Source organism: Bos javanicus, chromosome 14 (assembly GCF_032452875.1).
Source record: "Bos javanicus breed banteng chromosome 14, ARS-OSU_banteng_1.0, whole genome shotgun sequence".
Classification (NCBI taxonomy): domain Eukaryota; kingdom Metazoa; phylum Chordata; class Mammalia; order Artiodactyla; family Bovidae; genus Bos; species Bos javanicus.
In genome coordinates, this window is record NC_083881.1 from 8202665 (window position 1) to 8224362 (window position 21698).

General features: G+C 48.1%; 1 protein-coding gene across 1 annotated transcript in view; it reads right to left on the bottom strand.

Annotated features, from left to right (window-relative positions):
- Window positions 1-21698, bottom strand: part of TG (thyroglobulin) — a 235215-nt gene that overhangs the window by 139643 nt on the left and 73874 nt on the right. The window contains exons 28-35 of the mRNA XM_061438544.1: window positions 21066-21131; window positions 19725-19805; window positions 18905-19042; window positions 17703-17879; window positions 15636-15747; window positions 14256-14335; window positions 13187-13330; window positions 5013-5075 (exon numbers count right to left, since the gene is read on the bottom strand). Coding sequence (XP_061294528.1) covers window positions 5013-5075; window positions 13187-13330; window positions 14256-14335; window positions 15636-15747; window positions 17703-17879; window positions 18905-19042; window positions 19725-19805; window positions 21066-21131 — 861 coding nt within the window. The remainder of the gene's footprint in view (window positions 1-5012; window positions 5076-13186; window positions 13331-14255; window positions 14336-15635; window positions 15748-17702; window positions 17880-18904; window positions 19043-19724; window positions 19806-21065; window positions 21132-21698) is intronic.

The window sequence follows — 21698 nt, forward strand, 5'->3', positions numbered from 1 at the left end:
GAAGGGTGGCACCCCAGAAGGGCAGCCATATCTATGTGTGACCAATGTGAGGGTGTAACAAGTTTAAAGGTCATCCCAGCATCCCCAGAGATCAACTAAGCTAAAGTCACACTGAAGCTCAAGTTCTCTCTCCATCCTTCTCTTTTCCTCTTCACCCCTTGATTCCATTTCCTAAAAAATTACCTGCGTTCTGATTGCCGAGTCTGATTCCTGGGGGACCCAACCAGCAACAGTCAGCATCTTCAATGGAGAGACTCTGGGTTTGGATCAGATTGGGTTTGAATCCTGGGTCTACCATTCATGCATTCATGAATTCTATGACCCTGGGCCTCTATGACCCACAGTTTCCAAGTCTGTAAAATGGACATAAGGGTACACACCTCCTAGGGTATGAAAATATGGAAGAACTTCACACAATGATTGACAGATTAAGTTGCTAGATACACAATAATGGAAACATTAACTGGCTGTGATGTGGGAGAGTCATTCTTTCTCTCTGCTTGTTTCCTCCTCTGTAAAAGGATGGGTTTGGGCTTGGGAATTATTACAGACATTTCTTGAACACCCAGTCTTACCAGGTTCTGTGCCGAGCCTTGTACTCTTTATTCTACGACACAAGCCTACTGGACTGATATTTCACCATCCTCACTTTACAGAGGCCAACAGAGGCTTGAGGAGGCTGAGGAATCTGGCTCCGGAGTGCCCAGTGGTTAAGTGATGGGGCAGGATTGGAAGCCGGGTGGATGGACTTCAAAGCCCATGGCCACACCAGAATGCCCCGATGTTTCCTTCAATCAGACACACGCTCCCTGCCAGTGCTGGCATATTTTAGGATCACACAATTCTGTCTCCAGCTTAACGGAAAACATTTGCAGAACAGATCAACTGAATTCCATCAGCCCCTTGGCACAGCCAGGAAAGGACGGAGGCCAAGCAGACAAAGTTGATTGACTACAATCGTGTGTCCCCAAGAAAGACTGTTGGCACAGCCACTTCTATCTCCATCAACCTGGAATTCAGACTTTGTCGCTGTTGCTGAGCTGCAGGCTGGGGAAGCTGAGCAGGGCAGACTTTGACCAGGCATCTTCTTCAGCCACACCTCTCACCCTCTCAAGCTGCAGCCTCACCCACACCCTTGATCTGCCGGTAGCAACCTGTGCTCACAGTCAAGAGCTGGGGTGTACTTTAAAGGGTGTTTTGAATTCCTCAGGTGAAAGAAACTCAGAGCATAGACACAATTTTCTAAAACTCACATTCTGTGTTTTCCTCTGGCTTGCACTCTAAATACTCAGTTTGTTTCAATGATACCACTAAAAGAAGAGCTTCTGAAATAGTGAACGACAAGCAATTATCCTGGGAATCACCCCTTGAAAGACTCCAGGCTTGGCCTGCAGGGGACAGGGAGATAGTGGCCATCGTACAGGAAGCCTCCAACATCCTGAACATCGCTCCGGACTGGTTGTCATGGATCTTTTAAGAAGCAATGGACCTTTTCTCTTACGAAGGAATAGCATCTTTGCCGTTTTGCCTATTTTAAAAAAACATACAATTTTCCCTATGAGAGTAAAATGGCTCTCGACACATAGATGACACAATTATCCTTATTTTCTCAAAGCCTAGCTTGTCCACGCACCATGCATCTCCACCTCAGTCCAAATGGAGAGTGTTTGAGTCTTTTTGAAGCTCATTATGGAGGTGGCTCAGGGGTAAAGAATCCACCTGCAATGCAGGAGACTCGAGTTCAATCCCTGGGTCAGGTAGATGCCCTGGAGGAAGAAGTGGCCACCCATTCCAGTATTCTTTCCTGGAGAATCCTATGGACAGAGGAGCCTGGCGGGCTACAGTCCACGAGTCACAAAGAGTTGGATCCAACTGAGAGACTAACACTTCCACTTTGCTGTCTTCAAACCCGCTAATGTGTTAGAAACCTTCTTTGGAGCAACACAAACCAAGATCTTAGAGAGGTCCCTAGCACAGAGTATGTACCCAAGACAGGCCCCTGAGGTTTCACAGGTCACCTTTGACTCCTCCATCCACATTCATCCATCCATCATCGCATCAGAATCCCCCTTTTCAAGTAGATGTTGAAGGGGCAGCTTATACACACCACTTCATAACAGAAACAAGGCCAAGACTTTAAAAGGTCTCCAGACAAGTCTGAGATGGGGAAGTTCATCTCTGTCACCCTTTCCAGAAACTCAAACCAAACATTTTCATCTAACTCTTAGTGGGGCCAGATACACATGGGTTCCAGTCCCAGTGTGCTCATTTACCCTAATGGAGCCTCGGACCCCTTATTTGAAAAATAGACCCTGTGACCATCTCACTTTCTTTTGAGCATTAAATGATTTATGCAATGTTTGGCATTTAATAAATACTTCCTTTTCTCCCTGAATAAAAAGTGCATAAAGATGAGGGATTTACATATGCCTGGTGTATGTTTGCATGTGTGTGCAAACCATCCGTGTCAGCATCACATAGAGGCACCAATACCTTGAAGGCAGAACGACACTCCCGCCTCTGACACATCAAACAAACAAGCTCGCACTCTTAATTCCAACCTGGGAGCTCTGTGTGCAGGTGGAATGTTGGCCCCACACCTCTTCTGCTTTCAAACCACACTCGTCCAAGGCATATTTGAAAATACTGTGACATCTCATTCCACTTTCAAAACATCTACCCAGATCCATAGACTTTGTGTGTTCATGAAGAGCGATGTGGAATTCTACACCCTTTTCCTTTTGTTGGTGATCCAAGTCTCAGTAATACAAATCTTACCAAAAACAGACTGGAAGCATTGTAAAATCACCTGAAGATGCTTATACATCGATTGATTCCTGTCTAACAGTATATATTTGACATAAGATATCAACACTTTCTTTATCCATAAATTTAATAAATGATTTCTTAGTCATAGTATTTAAGAATTCTAAGCATGTGAAAAAAAAGCACTTTGATTCACTGCAGGCAAGTATGAAACTACAGTCAAGTGTTTGGGACTAATTTGGCAATATAGACCTAGAGTTTTAAAATCTAGAGTTTTCAAGCCCAGTAATTCTGCTTCAGAGAAGGTACTCCCACCACCACCGGGAAATAATTTGGACATTGCCAAGAGCTTTATGCACAAAGGGATTCTTATGATGTTTTCATGGTGGTGAGGAGTCAAAAACAATCAAATGCCCAGAAATAGAGGAATAAGTTAGTGAATTACATGACAGTCGTGGCTGATACTATTCTGTCTTTGATTCTTCATCACCAGAGTGGGAGCATTTTAGGGGTAAGAGCTTGATCAAATGAATGAACGAATATACACGTGTATGCAGGAATGGTCAGCACATCTACAGCAGTTTGGAAATCTACACATGATGCAATATTAGGTAAAAACAAAACGCTGACAAGAGATTACAACTACTTTTCACACACACACACAAATCTAAAGAGATTAGGAAATAAACCAAAAAATTAGCTGACATGGAGTAACTTCTAAATAATTCTGTTTTTTTTTTTTTTTTTCCTTCTGTATTCTGGTATTGTTTGCATTTTTCTGTAATTAACAAATAGGAAGATAGAACCTGCCTTTAGAGGTTGGTGTGATGATCGAAAGTCTTAGACATGAAATCTGTAAGTGCTTAGACATTGATATTCTGAATAGAATGCTCAGGGGGATAAAAGAACACATAAAGTTAGCTCTTTTCACTGAGTGAAGGAAGTGACGACACGGTTGAGGACATTTATACTCTCAGCCCAGCCCTGACTAGAAACGATTCCCTCCCACATGAGCCACATTCTGTCCCTTCAGCCAGGGCCATAATGACACACGTCTAGCGCCCCTCAGACATCGTGTCGCCGGACAGGAATGATGAGAGCCTCGCGTTTCCTGACTAAGCGGAAGCAGAAGCGGGATGCGCAGCGAGGCCCACGCTGGCCTGCCCACTCCCGCCCTGCCCCACCCGGCGCCCAGCACCCCACGCTTCCCACCGACCAGGCAGCACATGGGGCCAGCGGTGGTGGGCACGGGGCCAGGTGTGGGAGGGGACAGCAGCCTCAGGGGACAGCACGCCTGCCCGTGTTCCTGAGCTCGGGGCCAGTGCCCGGCCTCTGAGGTCACTGTGCCACACGGGGGCACCCGGGGCTCTGAGCCCCAACTCCTCTGCACCTAGAAGACCGGACTCCTTTCACTTTGGGGCCCAAACACCATGGCTCCTGACATGGCCCCAGGGTCGTGCAGGCCTCGTCACCACGCCATACGGTGAAAACAAACCTCAGAACGAAAGCAGGAATACCAGGAAACCCCTCACACGCGGACCTTCAAGTTGCAGACTTTGAAAGATGCAAGCGTCCGTGCGCATGCCCAATCACGTAAGTTCACGCGTCTGGTGCACACGGTCAGGCGCATGCGTCCTCTATAAGCAGTAGTGTTTTGTGTACTTTACTGTACAGAACTGCATAGAGTACAGTAGTGCAGTATCTTTACTTCAACCCCAAGATGTCCAGAAACAAGCGTAAAGGCAGCGCTGAAATAGCTGGCACTGCTAAGACACGCCAGCCATAGTGTTGTACTACGATACTTTTCAAGGTAGTGGACTGTAAGATTAAACATGTTTCGTTTTTTGTGTTTGTTTTGTATGCATTATTTGTGCAAAAAGCATTATAAACCTATTACAGTACACTATGTATAGCCCATTGTGTTAGCTGGGTACCTAGGCTAACTTTGTCAGACCTATGAACATGCTCTTGGGATGGAACCCATGCATGTGTGGCAGACTTACTGTGCCGCGCTCCCATCCCACTCGGCCTCGGCTTGGCTGCGTTGTTTGGCCGTCACTTAACCATTGCAAGTTTCCTCGTCTATGAAATGGGTGTGGTGCTGGTATTTGCCCTTTCCATGCATGTGTCTAACTGAGAGGAGCTTAAGGTCAGAAACGTGATGGGCTCCCGTGAGCTATAAACTCTTGGACGGAAGTGAGGAGAAAGTCAGCTTCACACAGGAGAGACAAAGACCATGGACTCACCATTCTCCGTGAGGGCAGGCAGAGCCACCGAAGGGCAAAAACTGGGAGCATCACTTGGAGAAACTGAAAAGAAGACAAAGACAGCCTTTTAGCTCTTTGTGACTCTTTGGATCATTGAGCCCCGAAGGCAGGAAGAGTGGTCTTACTTGGTGGCACAAAGTCGTGCGTGGAAGGCAAGACAGTGTGCCCAGCACCTGGTCCCACTCCCGTGTGGCCAGGATGGGGTGGGTTGAGATGAAGGGACATCCTAACAACTCAGGGGCTTAAAGCAGCCAAGGGCCTCCTCTCCCTTGAGCCACGTACCTCCTGCAGGTGCTGGGGGCTCTCCTCTGTGTCAACCCCCTTCAAGCCCCTGGCAAGGGGAGGTTCCATCACACCCCTGCCTCCCAGACGCTGCAGCAGGGCAAGGACAAGGCTACCCCTGCTCTCACAGCTTTGCCTACGAGTGACATGTAGCACTTATTTTCACACCATTTGCCAAAGCCGGAGGTGCAAAAGTACAGACCAGCCATGTTCCAGAGAGTGGTCACCTAGAGATATGCGGTGAACAAGGGAAATGCCACATCACTGCTGAGCTGACTCACTTAGGGGCAGCACTTAGCCCCTCTGGGCCTCAGTTTCCACATCTGTACGACGGGGATGACACAGCCTATGCTGAGAATTGCGGTGAGCACGACAGGAGGTAGTATCGGGCCAGGCACAGGGTGAAGGCCACAAGACGGCAGCTCTTCATGGCAGGCAGCGCGGCAGGTGGACAGAACTGGAGCAGGTGGGCAGACAGACCTGGGCTCCAACCTCCATGTGCCGCCTAGAAGCAGGGCCAATGGACTAGTGATCTGGCTTCTTCCATCCCCAGCTTCGGGCACTGGTATGAGGCGATGATGTCGGAATTAAACGAGAAAGTGCACACACCCAGGAGGTGCCCATCAGTGCTAACTGCCCCCTCCCCTGCCTCTCCCCTTACTGAACAGATCACAGTCTTCAAAGCCACTGCATCCTTTTCTCCCAACGGCCCAGACCAGGAGTGTGGCCAGACCTTCTCCCTCTCTGAGCTATAGGGCAGCATGGTCAGCAGTCAAGGGTCATGGGTGAGGCTCAGGGTCAAGGGTCAGGAACCCAGGGTGACCTTCCTTGTCCTCAGCTTCCCTGTCTGTAAAATGGGAGTAATGATAGTATCTCCTTTAGGGCTCTGAGGCTTAGATGAGTTAGTGTATGTGAAGCTTAGGGCATACAGTAAGCACTCAATAAATGCTGGCCACTATTTACTCTTAATATCGCCCTTTTAGGGACTTCTTGGCAGTCAGTGGTTAAGACTCTGAGCTTCCAACACAGGGGGTGTGGGTTCCATGCCTAGCTGGGGAACAAGGATCCCACATGCCTTGGGGCATGGCCAAAAGAAAAAAATAAAATTTAAAATTTCAGCACTACTGAAATTGTAGGTGAAGCAAAATTTTAAAAAAATATATCAGTCTTTGTAGTAACACATCCTTGTCACTGATGCTCAGGCTTGTCTGCCTCCACGAAAGCCTTGAGTCAGAGTCACGTTCCATCTGGTCCCCAGTGCCCCGGTTTGGGTCCCCTCCCGTCCCCTCTCCTCCTCTGCCTTCCTCACTTTCATCAGGCATGCCGTGACCCAGCCTCCATTAGTTCTAGAGCCTCAGGTATTGTCCGTTCTGCTTGGCTCCATCTGCCTGAAAGCACCTGCTCCCGCTCATCATTCTAGAGCCTGGTTCCCAGGCTTCAGCGGACATTGGAATCTCCTGGAGGGCTTGGTGACCCACACTGTGTGAGCTTCACCCCAAGTGTCTGGTCCAGCAGGTGTGGGCTGGGGCCCAAGATCCAGCATTTCTAATAAGTTCCCAGGTGACGCTGACCCTGTTGGTCCACAGACTCACTCTGAGGGTCACTGGGCCAAGGCTTCCGTCACCCAGCGTGCTGTGAGCTCCTCACACAAAACTCAGAACCACCCGCCACCCTCCACGGTACCCAGGGGGCCAGTGTGTTCATTTAAATGTCCATCTTTGCTTTCTCAGAGAAAAGACCCTGAGAGTCAGCACACTCCAGAGAACAATTATTTGACGGATCTGTAACAAGGGCATTCCGACGTCCACCCCCTTGGGCCCAGTGATTCTCCTTCTGGAAGTCTGTCTGGAAATTCAAAGCAAGCTCAGTTTGCGAAGGAAAGATTTATACAACATAATGAATGGCCAGAAACTCTATATACCCAAGGCTGTGAGAACAGTTAGGCAAGCTGTCCACAGGGAGAATTACCATATTCACGTCCAGGGATATATCACCTAGATCTGCTGCTATTGCCTTACTTACTCTTTCTCAGCCCCCACAGTACTTCCTGACAGGGTGCTGTCAACCCTCTGGGTGGGACCTTCTTCAGTGTACAGGAATAGCTGAACCCTGAAAGTTCTCAGCTTCCCTGGGCCCCCTGGGGCACTGAAAATCTCAACAGCCTCATTCCCTGGGGGCCCTCTTACAGAGAATCGCACTGTGCAACTTTGAGCCGTTGCTCAGTTAATTTATGCTTGTTAAGCAAGAGGATGGCCACCCTTCTTGCTTCTTCCCAACTCTGCTTTCAGTGACATCAAGCTGGTGGCCTGAAATGGGCTGCAGCTGGGGTATTTACACCACAGAAAGTGGCAACAACGACACCTCGCCCTGCAGCTGCCCAGCCCTCCCTAATTGTAACACATTTGCCAGCAGACCAGAAAATGAGGATAAGGAGAGACCCCACCTCATCACGTGGTTTGGGGGCTAAATAAGACGCTGCCCGCCAAACACTAGCCTAGCCAAGGAGCCAACGGGGTGCTAAGCAAATGGCAGATGCACGTGCTGGAATGTGAGTGATGCTGAGGAATGAATTAGACAGTAAACTCTCCTACATGCAGTAGTTTCTATGTGGGCTGCAGAGGCATAATTAGAAGAGCTGGTCACTTCCTTTCCAAGTCATTCCCGTATCTAGAATATCTATCTACAGGGTCCAAGTGCACTTGTTTAGCAGAAGAGGAGAGGAAGTGGGAGGATTCTATTGGTTTTTTTAGAAGCCGCATTTGACTTTGTAAACAAACCAAAGACCCTGCCCCACTTGCAGGCCACACATGGCTGCAGGGGGTGGGAGGAGGGGGTGGGGAGGGGTTTGAACAGCAGCTCAGTTCCCCTCTGAGAGCAGCCAGCGGGTACCGGAGCCCCAGAGGCGCCCCCTTGCAGGCAGCCCAGAGCCCCAAGACAGCTGGACCACAGAGCAGCCTCTTCCCTTTCCATTCCCACCCTGGTTGTTAAGACGCTTCCTCTTTGAGTACTGCCGCCCTCCCCGGAAGGGGCTGCAAACAGCCTCATTTGCATCCACAGTCACTTAGCCTGGGCCTCTGGGTTCTGTGCTCAGATCCCTGGAACTTTCTGTTCGCGCTGGACAGCAGTGAGAAATCACATGGCTCTCTGGGCGGCCCCTCTGGGCGCTCGCTGCTCTAGGTTGGTGCCTCTCTCCGGGCTCCTAGGAACTTGACTTCCATTTTCGTTCTGAGAACACAGCTCAGTACCAGGGACGTGTCGCCTGCGTGCAGGTCTCTGGGGGTCCATCTGGGGCTGGCAGGGCAGGACCATGGCCATCCTACCCACTGTCCCTGCACCCTCTACCCGACGCGCCTCCATCTCAGCCCAGATGCCCCCTGGAGTGGCTCTGGCGCAATCCCTTGTAGAACAATATTTCTTGACCCGCTTTTGTGCTCCAGAAGCCCCCTTGCATCTCCCCACAGTAAGACAAGCCAGAGGGCTGAGTCGTTCTCTGGGATAGAAGGAGTAATTACTCCTGATGAGGGGCTAGGAGAGCACCAGCCCCACAGCGGTCCTAGCGAACACGGGGAGAGCACTGCAGAAGTGTTTCTGGCATCACTAAATGCCTGAGAAATGTTCCTTCTCTCACGTCTGCCTCCCAGGCCAGGCTTGACCCTTTGGGGAAGGACCTTCTGTCGCTGGTGCTTCCAGGGTGTTTGACGTGTAATAGGGGCTTCCCTGGAGGCTCATGGTAAAGACTCCACCTGCAATGCAGAAGACCCAGGTTTGATCTCTGGGTCGGGAAGACCCCCTGAAGGAGAGTATGGCAACACACTCCAGTATTATTCCTGGAGAATCCCATGGACAGAGGGGCCTGGCAGGCTACAGTCCATGGGGTTGCAAAGAGTCGGACACAACTGAGCATCAGAACATATTATTATTATATTAGGAGCTCAACAAATGGCCTTTCCTTTCCCCTTCTTCTGTCCAGTTCTTTAGGTACAGGCCCTGGGCTATGCTTTTCATGTCTGGTTCTCAGCCTGGAGTCAAGTCAGGAGTCCATGCTTATCACTCAACATAGATGTCAGAGAAAAGGCATGCTTTCTGTCCATCTAAGTAACTATGTGCCGGTGTATATATGAAAGTGAAAGTGGCTCAGTTGTGTCCGACTCGTTGCGACCCCATAAACTGTAGCCTGCCAGGCTCCTCTGTCCATGGAATTCTCCCAGTCAGAACATTGGAGTAGGTAGCCATTCCCTTCTCCAGAGGATTTTCCCAACTCAGGGATCAAAGCCAGGGCTCCTGCATTGCAGGTAGATTCTTTACCGTCTGAGCCACCAGGGAATATGTATGTGTGTGTGTGTGTGTATACATGTATGTATGTATCTACCTGTCCATCATCTGTTTATTTATCTATCTGCTCATAGATCTATCATATATCTATCTTTGTATCGATCTATCCATCCATCTGTCATCTCTCTCTCTCTGGGTTTGGGTTTCTGCCCTGAGGTCCTTGACCACGCTCCCTGCCTCATCGTGCACTGTGCACCCCTCTTGTCTCTGCCTCTCTGAGTTTAACGACAGGGTCCCCCCAGCAGTATCTCAAGAGGAATCTCACTCTCCCCTGAAGTACCTGCTCTCAGAGGTCAGTGCTCAAGGTCATGTCCCCTCCCCGCAAAAAACCATAGATGGCAGAATGCTACACGACCAAGCCATGGATTTGAAGCCAGGGCAAAATCTACTACAGAAGTTCTTTGCAAGAATTCCTTTGTAAAACCCATGTTTCCTGTGCCAATGCTGACTGAGAGGTCGCCCTTCAGGTGCAGGACCCTCTGTGCAGCCTCGCTGCTCCTGCGGGGCCCCTTCTTCCTGTGACTGTGCGTGACTGTCTAATACGAAGACGAGGATGGGGAGAAAGTAATGAAAATGTCAGCTTGTTTGTTGGGTTTTCCAGAGTTACACTGGTGCAGTTCTATCTACAACAGAAAACAGAATACAAGGCCATACTAAGGTGCAGAATCCAGAAGATGACTGACTGTGTTTTGGGTCAAAATATATCAGAAATCAAAAGGTGACTTTGTACTGGATCAGTGTGACTGAACTACAAGAACAGTCTAATTAATGGAACCAATTTCCTTGAATAATATTCCTTTTCTCTGCCTGGGTCTTAGGAGGAGATCATTCATCGTCTTAAGACCTACCCCACCACCTGCTTCTGATGAAGATGACTTAAGGGAGAAAGATGGACTGGTGAGAACCTGGTTTTCCACTGATGGGAGCCATGGGTCACACCAGGTCACCAAAACTCCGTGTCAGCCAGCCCTCTTTCTTCCACTCTTTTGAAACTGGAGATTCAGAGCCACCCACACCAGAATGGCCTTGAGCCATACACATCTCAGGGTGTTTTCCAGCCAGAGGTCCTGAGAAACTGATGCCATTATGGCATTTTAAAATCTTTCACCCCACTCACCCAAGCACTGAAAACAGGCAGTATGCAGTGTGGAAACCTGCCTGCGAGGGCGGCTCCAGGCCAGCAGACCAAAACCTACAGGGAGTGGTCCCTGAAGCATGAAAGAGGGCTTGCAGGAGGCTGTCAGTAATGGATCTCCACCTCTTGGAAGCAGGGCTAGTTTCTTGTTCCTGTATTCCCACAACACCTTATGCATGTCTGTTCTGGTCCTGAGTCTAGGACGCAACAGTTAATCATATACGCCCACGACCTCCTTACTAGGATGTGAGCATCTATAATAAGAAAAATGACTACACCTTATTAATTTCACATTTCCTATTGCCCAGCACAATGTATGACTCAGTATGGACACTCAAAAGAGTTTCAAAACTTCTAAACTTATGAGTAATCCAGAACTAGAATGGCTTATTTAGTTACAGTCTGCAATTGCTTCTTAGGGTTCCCAGGTGGCCCAGTGGTAAAGAATCCACAGGAGATGTGGGTTGGATCCCTGGGTCAGGAAGATCCCCTGGAGAAGGAAATGGCCAACCCACACCAGTATTCTCATCTGGGAAAACTCAAGGACAGAGGAGCCTAGCAGGCTACAGTCCCCAGGGCCACAAAGTTGGACACAACTGAGCAATTAAACAGCAACAACATCAATTATTCCTTAAGTTGAGCACCTGGAGGATAGGAATCATATCGTATTCATACTCAGCCATTACATCTTAGTGAATATGTCACATAGCTGAATGTAGCTATATCATTTGGTTATACAGTTGGTTATTTGGACCTGGTTCTTTTTGACAAAGTCCAACAATCCTGAGTCCAAATTCCATCATTTATTTACCTGCTCTGTATGACTTTGGGAAAGTGACTTAGCATCCATGGACCTCTGTTTCCTCATCTAACAGTGCTTGTAAGGATTAGATGGGATAACACTTGTAAAGTGCTTGCATTCAGCCAGGCATACTCACAAGAAGACTCCAAAGAACAAGGCTGGATTTAGAAAACCAGAGATCCCTGAGGCACGGCTGATGCTCGGTCAATGCCCTGGTCAGAACTCCTGAGTCCTCAACCTGACCCTTTGAAATATATGTCGGAAAAAGTTAATAGTCTCTGCAGTCAGATAGAAAGAAACAGAACAGATGGAAAAGAGTTGGGACAATAACCACCTTGAATACTTTTCCTGGCTGAGTCCTGCCAAGAAGTTGTAACACTCTGGTCTGATTCCCATATTTCTGAACAAATGAATTATGTCTTAGCTTCTTTTTACCCAGCCCTTCCCTGTGCAATGGAAAGATGAAAAATGACATTTTCCAGCCTTTGGTAGGTAGGGTGAGGAGATGGGAAGAGGTGTGAGAGGACGGATGGGCAAGGAGGCATTGAGCAGTGAGAGTTCAGTTCTGAAGGCCCTAAATACCCACAGCTGGCTTTGGATCTCCTGTGGAGCCACCAACCTAGGCAGGTGCTCATGCCCTAGCCTCTGTGAGTTAGTTAAAGCCTCCTCTATATGGCACATTACCCCTCCTCCCCCTCATGGAAACCCAGGGCTTCCCCAGTGGCTCAGCGGTAAAGAATCCACCTGCAATGCAGGAGCTGCAGGAGACATGGGTTTGATTCCTGGGTGGGGAAGATCCCCTGGAGGAGGGCATGGGAACCTACCCCAGGATTCTTGCCTACAGAATCCCATGGATAGAGGTGCCTTCTGGGCTGCAGTCCATGGGGTCGCAAAAAGTCGGACCCAACTGAGCAACTTAGCACACATGCATAGAAACCCACTGAGGCTATTTCATCATATAGTCCTGATGTTTTTCTTAAAACACTTCAAGATGTTAAGATAAAATAAAAGTCATAAATAGAATGAACTCAGAACACAGGATGCTCAAGGAGGGAGCAAAGAGGATTCCACTCAGCCTGATAACAACCAACTCCAAAAAAATCTGCTCCGCAGTGACAAAATGTCTTGGGATTAGTAGACTCATGTTGAAGTGTCAAGGACCAGATTCCACCAAGGAGCCCGATCCCAGGTCTCTAGGGTTGGACATGGTTCTGGAACACTTGGCCAACCTACCATTGATTTCATTTATTAGTTTATTAGTCAGTTTTATTTTTTCAATTTATTAGTCAATTGCCTCTATGGCCAGTTAACTTGAGCTGGGGGAAAACCAGCCAGACAGTGCGTCTAGACAGTTTCACATCCAATAGCTCGTGGGATGTGGAAGACCCACCAGGCACAGCATAAAAAGGGGAAGAGAGAAGTTTGGAGTCGTCAGAGCTGGGTTTTGTGACCTGACTCTGCTTGCTGCTGGCTATGTGGCTTGGGTCAAATAACTTCCACTTTCTGTACCGTACTCTCTTCATCTTAAAATGGAGGAAATAATGTCCACTCCCCAGGGGTACTGAGCAATAATTGTGTAGCTGTTCAGGGCAGGTCACTTACCAGGCTTCTGGTACCATCCAAAGGGGTAGGTACGGACCTCAGTGTCTGGGGAGCCACAGTCCAGAATGCGCCAGACCCCTCCATATTCCTCGCTGCATGTCTGAAGGCCCAAGCTGTTCAGAGTTAGGCATGTCACCTCTCCTCCTGGAGCAAAAAGTAACCAGGACCAGGGAAATGATCACGACGGGAGATTCTAACTGAATGAGAGAAATTCTGCAAACTCATCCTTCAGCAGACATGTGGGGTGAAGCGCCCTATTCCAGGGATGATCTTAGCCACTGATGAAAACCCTGCTACCTTAGTGAGTTCCTGGTCTAAGAACACGGTGGTGGGGGCAACACATGCTTGTCAAGCGTCCTTCATGCGCCCGGAGCTGTGCTAATGCTCTGTATGCATCATACCGCTCATCCCCACAGAAGCCTATGAGGAGGCTGGCACTTGTATCTCTATTTACAGATGAGGAAACTGAGACTCAGAGAGACTCAGTGGCTCATCCAGGATCATTCGTCTAGTACGTGACAGAATCAAGTTTCAAATGCAGATCATATGGAGGGATTCCAAGTTCAGCCCACCAAGCTACCTGACCCAGGTCTTGAAAAGCAAGCAGAAGACAGTTCAGTGAGCCATGGCAAGAAGGCTACTTGGGTCAGGTGGAAGTGTGGTGTCCAGCTGACTGGGTATTGGACCAGCAACCCTGTCCCAGCTCCCACATTTACCAGCCACCTGCCTTTTCTCAAGCCCCCACGAGGTGATGCTATGGATTAGGTCAGACCATAGACGTGAACAGGGCTTCGCTGGTGGCTCAGATGGTAAAGGATCCACCTGCCTGCCAACGCAGGAGATGCGAGTTCGATCCCTGGGTTAGGAAGTTCCCCTGGAGAAGGAGACAGCAACCCACTCCAGTATCCTTGCCTGGGAAATCCCATGGGCAGAGGAGCCTGGTGGGCTACAGACCATGGGGTCACAAAAGAGTCGCACACGACTGAGCGACCAAACAACACAGATGTGAACACGTTTCTAGACTGTAAAGTGCTGGGTACTTTACAGAAGGAGTTGTTGTCACCCTTACCTTTTAACTGAGAAACGTTCAGAAAGCCAAAGCCGGTGCAGCACGGGTCCATGTCACACAATCGCTCACATTCGAAGAAGCTGGCGGAAGAGGAGAAAGAGGAGGCCTGATGGTTTGTGCTGGACGGGATCCTTGAGGTGGGCTGACTCGCTGTCATTCTGACTTCTGGGGGCCTGCTCTCTGTGACAACTCTTCCCTGAGTCCAGACATACAAGCTCTGCTCCTGCAACCCCCGACCCAGCACCAGGGCCAGGCAGATCCCTGTTTTCCACCCTCCCTTTCTTCCCCACTCCCATCAGCATGGGCAGTGCCCAGCCAGATATCTTTTATCATCTTTTAATCTCCATTTTCGAAAGCCAATTCTAAATGCCAGCAGCAGGGCATAGTTTCATGTGTTAACAACACTTTATAGATCCATAGTTCATAAATCGATGACTCTTAAATTCTAACTTCTACAGGGAGAACTTAGTTGAAATTCACATTCGTGAGCCCCCTGTAAATGCTGATTCGGGTGGTCTAGGGTAGGACCCAGGACCGCGGGTTATAAGAAGCCCTCTGGTGATTCTGATAGGTGAGATTCACAGACTAGTGGAGAGAAACACTGGTCACGTTCAATGAAAACAACTAAGTTATAGCTAATTAAATCAATAACAAAATATATTTTTTAAAATTTTCTTAATTTTTTTTTCAGCTGCACTGTGTAGCATGTGGGATCTTAGTTCCCCGACCAGCAATTGAATCCATGCCCCCTGCGTTGGGAGTGCGGAGTCTCAACCACTGCATCACCAGGGAGGTCCCACAGGACCTTTTTAAATAAAAAATTAAATAAAAGTCCTTATATGCCTCTGGCCCTGTAAAAAGTTCTGCTTGCTCTCCGGGTTCTGAATGCAGCAGGGAGACTTTGCTGATCAAGTTTATTTCAATGCTTGAAAATTTGCATTAATTGACTAAAAAAAAAAAAAAAAAAAAAACCACGGGTCAAGTTCCCCTTTTGCATCAGCTGACCTTAGGTTCAGGGCTAAATGTTGTGTTGATTATTGTTCGCTGACCTTAGCCACCTTAGTCAATAAAGTAAAGAGTGAAAGTCCCTCAGTTGTGTCGGACTCTTTGCGACCCCATGGACTGTATAGTCCGTGGAATTCTCTAGGCCAGAATACTGGAGTGGATAGCCTTTCCCTTCTCCAGGGGATCTTCCCAACCCAGGGAGAGAGCCCAGGTCTCCTGCATGTTGCCTATTTATTCCTTTTTCATCCTTTGCTTTGCGTTTTGCAGTTTTTCATGCTTGTGTCTTTAACTGATATTATATCACCTTCTTTATGAAAATAGAAGGGTCTTCATAATAAGTATTGTAGAGGGCAGGGATGAACGGAAGTAGCTTACCCACTGGAAATGGATTTGTCAGACATAGGCACTTTGTTTCTAATGGAAATCCCCGTCAGCTTTTGGAATGGCAGGCGATTGTAAAAATTCTTCACTCTATCTTGCAGCACAACTACACAGAGGAAGAAAGACATCTTATTATTTAAGTGGAAGATGCACTGTAACCAGAAAAATACTTCTGTAGGGGACAAAGTATACAAACCCATACTGAGAGCTTCTGATTAAAGATAGCATATTAAACCCATAGACTTACTCTCTGTTCTCTCCCCAAATCTCACTAAAATCACAGTAAAGGGATTTTTATAAAGGCATACACCCACAAGGCAAAAGAGAATAGGAGATCAGACAGAGAGACAAATTTTGGAAGCTAGAAAAAATATAGAGGAAAAATTGACCTCATAAACCTAAGAACGCTGAATTCTTGACCCTTCTGTGGGAAGAAGCAACTCTGTACACCTGCAGGGCTTCCCAGGTGGCTCAGTGATAAAGAATCTGCCTGCCAATGTAGGAGTTGCAGGAGACAAGGGTTCAATCCCAGGGTCAGGAAGATCTTTGGAACAGGAAATGGCAACACTCCAGTATATAGTCTGGAAAATCCCATGAACAGAGGAGCCTGGCAGGCTGCAGTCCGTGTGTGCTAAGTTGCTTCAGTCGTGTCCGATGCTATGTGACCCTGTGAACTGCAGCCCACCAGGCTCCACTGTCCATGGGATTCTCCAGGCAAGAACACTGGAGTGAGCTGCCATGCCCTCCTCCAGGGGATCTTCCTGATCCAGGGATCGAACCACGTCTCTTATGTCTCCTGCATTGGCAGGTGCATTCTTTACCACTAGTGCCACCTGGGAAAGCCCTAGGCTACAGTCCATAGGGTCACAAAGAGTCAGACATGACTGGGCACACACACACACACACACACACACACAATCTTCTGGAGTCCTGAAAGGTTTATGTATCCACAGTACTGGGATGAAAGTGAGCTGATGCAAAATGGCCTGGAAGTCTTTTAAAGAAGCAGGTATGTCTCCAGAGGTGGTCTCTTTCCAACAACTACCCCTTCCCACTGTACAAAAGTGAGGTCTCTCAAGGGCCTCAGAGTGAGTTACAGTGCAGAGAGGACCTTGCTGAAGCCAGGGAATTTTTTTTCCAGTTAGTCTAGGTGGTGAATATTGAGACTCCTTCATTTTGCCAACCTTGTTTGGCATGTAAACCACAAGCAGCCAGGCTCATGCCCCCAGCCAGATATTATACAAGATCCCTCTGGAGGAAAGGCCTAGACACAAAGATGTGAAAGTGTTCGTCACTCAGTCGTGTTCAACTCTTTATGACCCTGTGGACTGTAGCCCGCCAGGCTCCTCTGTCCATGGGATTCTCCAGGCAAGAATACTGGAGTGGGTTGCCATTCCCTTCTTCACAGGATCTTCCCAATGAAGGGATCGAAGCTAGGTCTTCTGCATTGCAGACAGATTCTTTACCATCCAAGCCACCAAGGAAGTCCACATAGATATGAGGGATTCCCCAAAGGGCAACCCAACTACGTCCTCTTACAAAGAAAGCCAAGGTCAACACGCTCCCACCACACACTCAGAGCTTCCCAGTTAGCTTCTGGGCCCCTGTCTTACATTGAAGGGGAAAACCAAGGTTCACCAGATACCTGAGAAAGGCTTCCAGCAAAGAAGACAGAACAGTAAGCGGAAGATCACAGCACCACAGAAGAAGTGAAAACTGTGCAAGGTGACTCCCTCTCCCCAGAGTATCACTGATGTTCCCAGAGGGTAAAATCAACTTCTGTCTTGTTGAAGCCACAGCTGTTGGGATTTTCTCTGATAAACACCCAATGGGAATTCCAACTGCTATATGCAATAAACATAATTTCTAAGAGCAGCGGAGTCCAGAGCAAGCATCTTCTCTCTGGTCAATCTGATACATTTCTAAATGCCTCTGTATATCTACAAAAAGCCTGTGTAACTTCCCTTAGGAAAGAAGAAGAGCTGATCAGGATATTTCTAAAACCACAGAGTCAGCAGCCCACTGAAAATACAGTTTGGGATGATCCAACCAAGCGCTCACCTTTCTTCCTGTAGAGGGCACTTGGCCTTCGGGGCAGGATCAGCCTGCAGCCCTTGGGACTGGACTCCAGGATATCATCACACACCTGGGCCTCCGGGTAGAGGGTGCAGGTAAAGTACAAGGGCTCACTGTCCGTTACCTCTGCCAGCTGACAGAAAGAGGGCTCTCCAGCACAGCCTACAGGCAAGACAGAGGTTGGCTGTTAGTCCCCGGGAGGCTGTCGGGGGAGGGTTATCCCTGCAGGGCTGAGGCCCAAGTCAGTAGAGGCTGTCCAGTCTGGAAGGCTCAAGAAAAATACCAGGGTTCTGCCAGCTGGAAAACAGGGAATCCAGGTGGCTCTGAACCAAGGCAGAGCCAGGAAGGTGAGGGGTCAGCTGTAAACTCAGCAATATGGGAGGAGAGAGGGTGAAATTCCATTGAGTCTGCCGGGAACATCTCAGAGGCAGTCAGGGTCTCAGACTATAGACCACAGGATGTAAAACTTGGTGACGCTGTGAATAGTCTCCCCTGCTCCCACTCTCGTGTCCAACTTTGCTCTGGTACATGTGAGCTCCTTGAGAGGGAGGGGTATGACTGATTCACTTTTTATTTTCTCATCCCCAAGGTCAAACACAGAGCCTAGAACATAACACATACTCAACACAGGACACACCTATTGGGTAGAGAATAGATGGATGAATGGATGGATGGATTGTTGGATAGATAGATGGATGGATAGATGGATTGTTGGATAGATGGATAAATGGGTGGATGGATAGGTGGATGGATGGATAGATGAATGGATGGATGGATTATTGGATAGATGGATGAATGGATGGACGGATTGTTGGATGGATGGATGGATGTATAGATAGATGGATGTATGGATTAATAGGTGGATGGGTGGATGGATTAATAGATGAACTGATAGATGGATGGATGGATTGTTGGATAAATGGATGGATGGACTGTTGCACAGATGGATGGATGGATGGACGGATGATTGGATGATTGGATGATAGGTTCTGGGAGCAGAGTAGATACTGACTACACAATTAGCTTCTGAAGATGTGGTTATGTTCTGTCTTCCGTATCACTCATGACACTAATACTGAAGTGATCTCTGAGTTTGATCTTGTCTATGTCTCAAGAGTTGTTAAACTAGGCCTGTGTTGCCTGACCACAGGGTGGAGAAGAAGGTGGATGAGAGCTAAGATACTCACGAGAAAGGCACCACAGGTTTGCCTGCTGAAGTGAAAATAAGTGTTTGAAAAGCCAGTGTTGCTGGCTGGGCAGGGATACGTTTCCATCAACAATGACCTGGATAAGGTCCACAGGGGAGAAAAGGCCTGTTGTAAAATCTGAAAAAGAAAGGGTGAGTCAACTTCCTTTGGCTTTATCTCGTGGCAAATCTCTCTGTCTGTCTGTCTGTCTCTCTCTTTCTGACTCTTTCTCTCTCACATACGCATGTGTGCACGTGTACACATGCACACACACACACACACACACACACACACACACTTGCAGGCTCAATGACCCAGAGCCGGTTTGGAGTCAATATGGCTGGGAGTCTGGTAAGGCAAGAAAAGTTCAGAAGGTCCCAGAAAGTCCTAAAAATTATGGAGTTGCAAAATCTTAGAATCTTTGCTGGGGAGTAAACCTGGGAGCCATCTGGGTCAACTTTTCACTAAGGCAGGACTCATGCTCACGACACTTCTGGCCCATTTCCCTGCAGACTCACGTGACTTGTCTGTCCTGACCGCAGCAGCCCACCCCACAGTTAGGAAGTTGAGGAGTCAAATCTGCCTCTTTATAAATGTGAACCACTGATATGCCCTCTGTCTTCCCAAGCCATGTGGAATTTCTGTCTCCCTCCCAAATGGCAGCCTTCATCTGTGAAGACAGCTCTCAGCTCTGCTCAGCCCCAGACTTGAAAGGTCCAGCTTACCCATCATGGGTCCATTCACTGATCAGACGCTTGGCATCACCATCTTGTCTCCACAGCCAGACCCCCAAGTATATCAAGAAGTTTGAGGTGAGTACCTGTTTCTGATGGAGATGCTGGCCTTGGTTCCGTGTCTCTTCTGCATCCCATAGACTCAGATCGAGACCCCATGTCAGAATCTAGGAGAGAAAAAGGGATTATTGTTCTAATATTTGGGAGGAAAGGGGAGGTATTCTTCTGGTCAACAAATGATAATGACAATGTGAGAAATCATCATGGTCCACAGCCAGGGGTCCCAATAAGATCTGAAAAAATCCAGTGGCGTAGTTCTGTATTCTTTGGCTTTTTATGGAACATCAACCAACTTCTCCATAAGAGAACTATTACTGTCCTTGATGCTGGAATTATCAACGTTTGCAAAATCCTCCAGAGTTAACAGAGTACGTTCATAAACATTGGTCTTCCCAAGACTCCATGAAGGTAAGGAGTAAGATTTCCATTTTACTCTTGAGGAAACTGAGACTCAGAGACTTGAAATAACTTATTCCAGAACAGGCAGGTGGAGAGTCGATGAAATGGAATTCAAAAGAGTTAAATAAACTCCCAAGTCAGTAGCAGGTCTTCCATGATGGGGGAATTGGGTTTTGGGTGGGCCTTGGGATGCTTCTGTTTAGTGGGGCAAATGTCCTGGGGAGAAGCAAGTCTTTAATTTTCCACCAGCGAGCAAGCTATTTAAAAGAATTTTATTTTTTTTAATTGAAGTATATTTATATACAATATTATAAAAGTTGTTCACGCTCATTCAGTCATGTCCAACTCTTTGCGATCCCATGGACTGTAGCCCACAAGGCTCCTCTGTCCATTGAATTCTCCAGGCAAGAATACTGGAGTGGGTTGTCATTTCCTTCTCCAGGGGATCTTCCCAACCCAGGGATCAAATCCAAGTCTCCTGCATTGGCAGGCGGATTCTTTACTGCTTTGTTTGTCCTCCTTTGAGTTTATGAACATTGACCAAGTGCCTACTCAGAGCCAGGGACTGTGAAAGGCATGTGGGGCGAGTCTAACGTGATGAGAGAGATGACCGAGCCCCCAGGAGGGAGGCGCCTGGGTCTGAGCCCCCAGGAGAAAGGCCTCCTGTAGGGTGTGGTCCTCAGAGCCCCCATCCTACTGACAGGGACACCTTGTGGTCAGTGCACTTGATCTCACAGGACCCAGTGTTTACTCCATCCCTCCTTGGCTTTCCACACTTTCCATTTTTGTTTTACACTTTGGTGTCTGATGAGAATTGAGGCCCTTCTCTCCATACAGGGTACTCACTTGGACAGTAAATCTCTACATTTTCTTTCTGGGGAGCAGAGTGCCCCATGAATGAGAAGTGGGGTCACATGGCCTCCTGTGATGGGTGTCCTGCTCACCACCCTCCCCACCACAGAGCTCACCTTTCCAGAGATAAACCTGCTGGAAGCTGGTCAAAGTGTCCTGGGTTCCTTCCAGGGGGGTCAGACCTGCAAAGAAGATGTTTATTTGTATGAGCTTGAGTGTTCAATTGTGCTTGCTCCTACTAGGGACTCACCATGACCACAACTGCCTCACCACCCCAACACTGAGGCCCCTCCTGAGCCTGACACTGTTTCCCATACAAGGTGCATCCCAAAGTCTTCTTGGAGGTCTTTTCCAGCCGCTAGTACAAAATCAAAGCTGACCAGAGTATAGCTGCTAGCATAACTGACGCCATGTTGGGCCCATGCAGTTCCTCCTATTCTTCCACTGAAGTCTAGAACTGTCCAGGGTGGTAAATCACTTCTCTGTCATCAAGGGCTTTGTAGTTAACACATAGTGTTTAACAATTGTTGGGCTTCCTAGATGGCTCTGGTGGCAGAATCTGCCTGCCAATGTAGGAGACGCAGGTTTGATTCCTAGGTCGGAAAGATCCCCTAGAGGAGGAAAATGGCAATCCACTCTAGTGTTCTTGCCTGAAAAATTCTGTGGACAAGAGGAGCCTGGAGGACTATACAGTTCATGCGGTTGCAAAGAGTCGGACATGACTGAGCAGCTGAACACACACACGATTG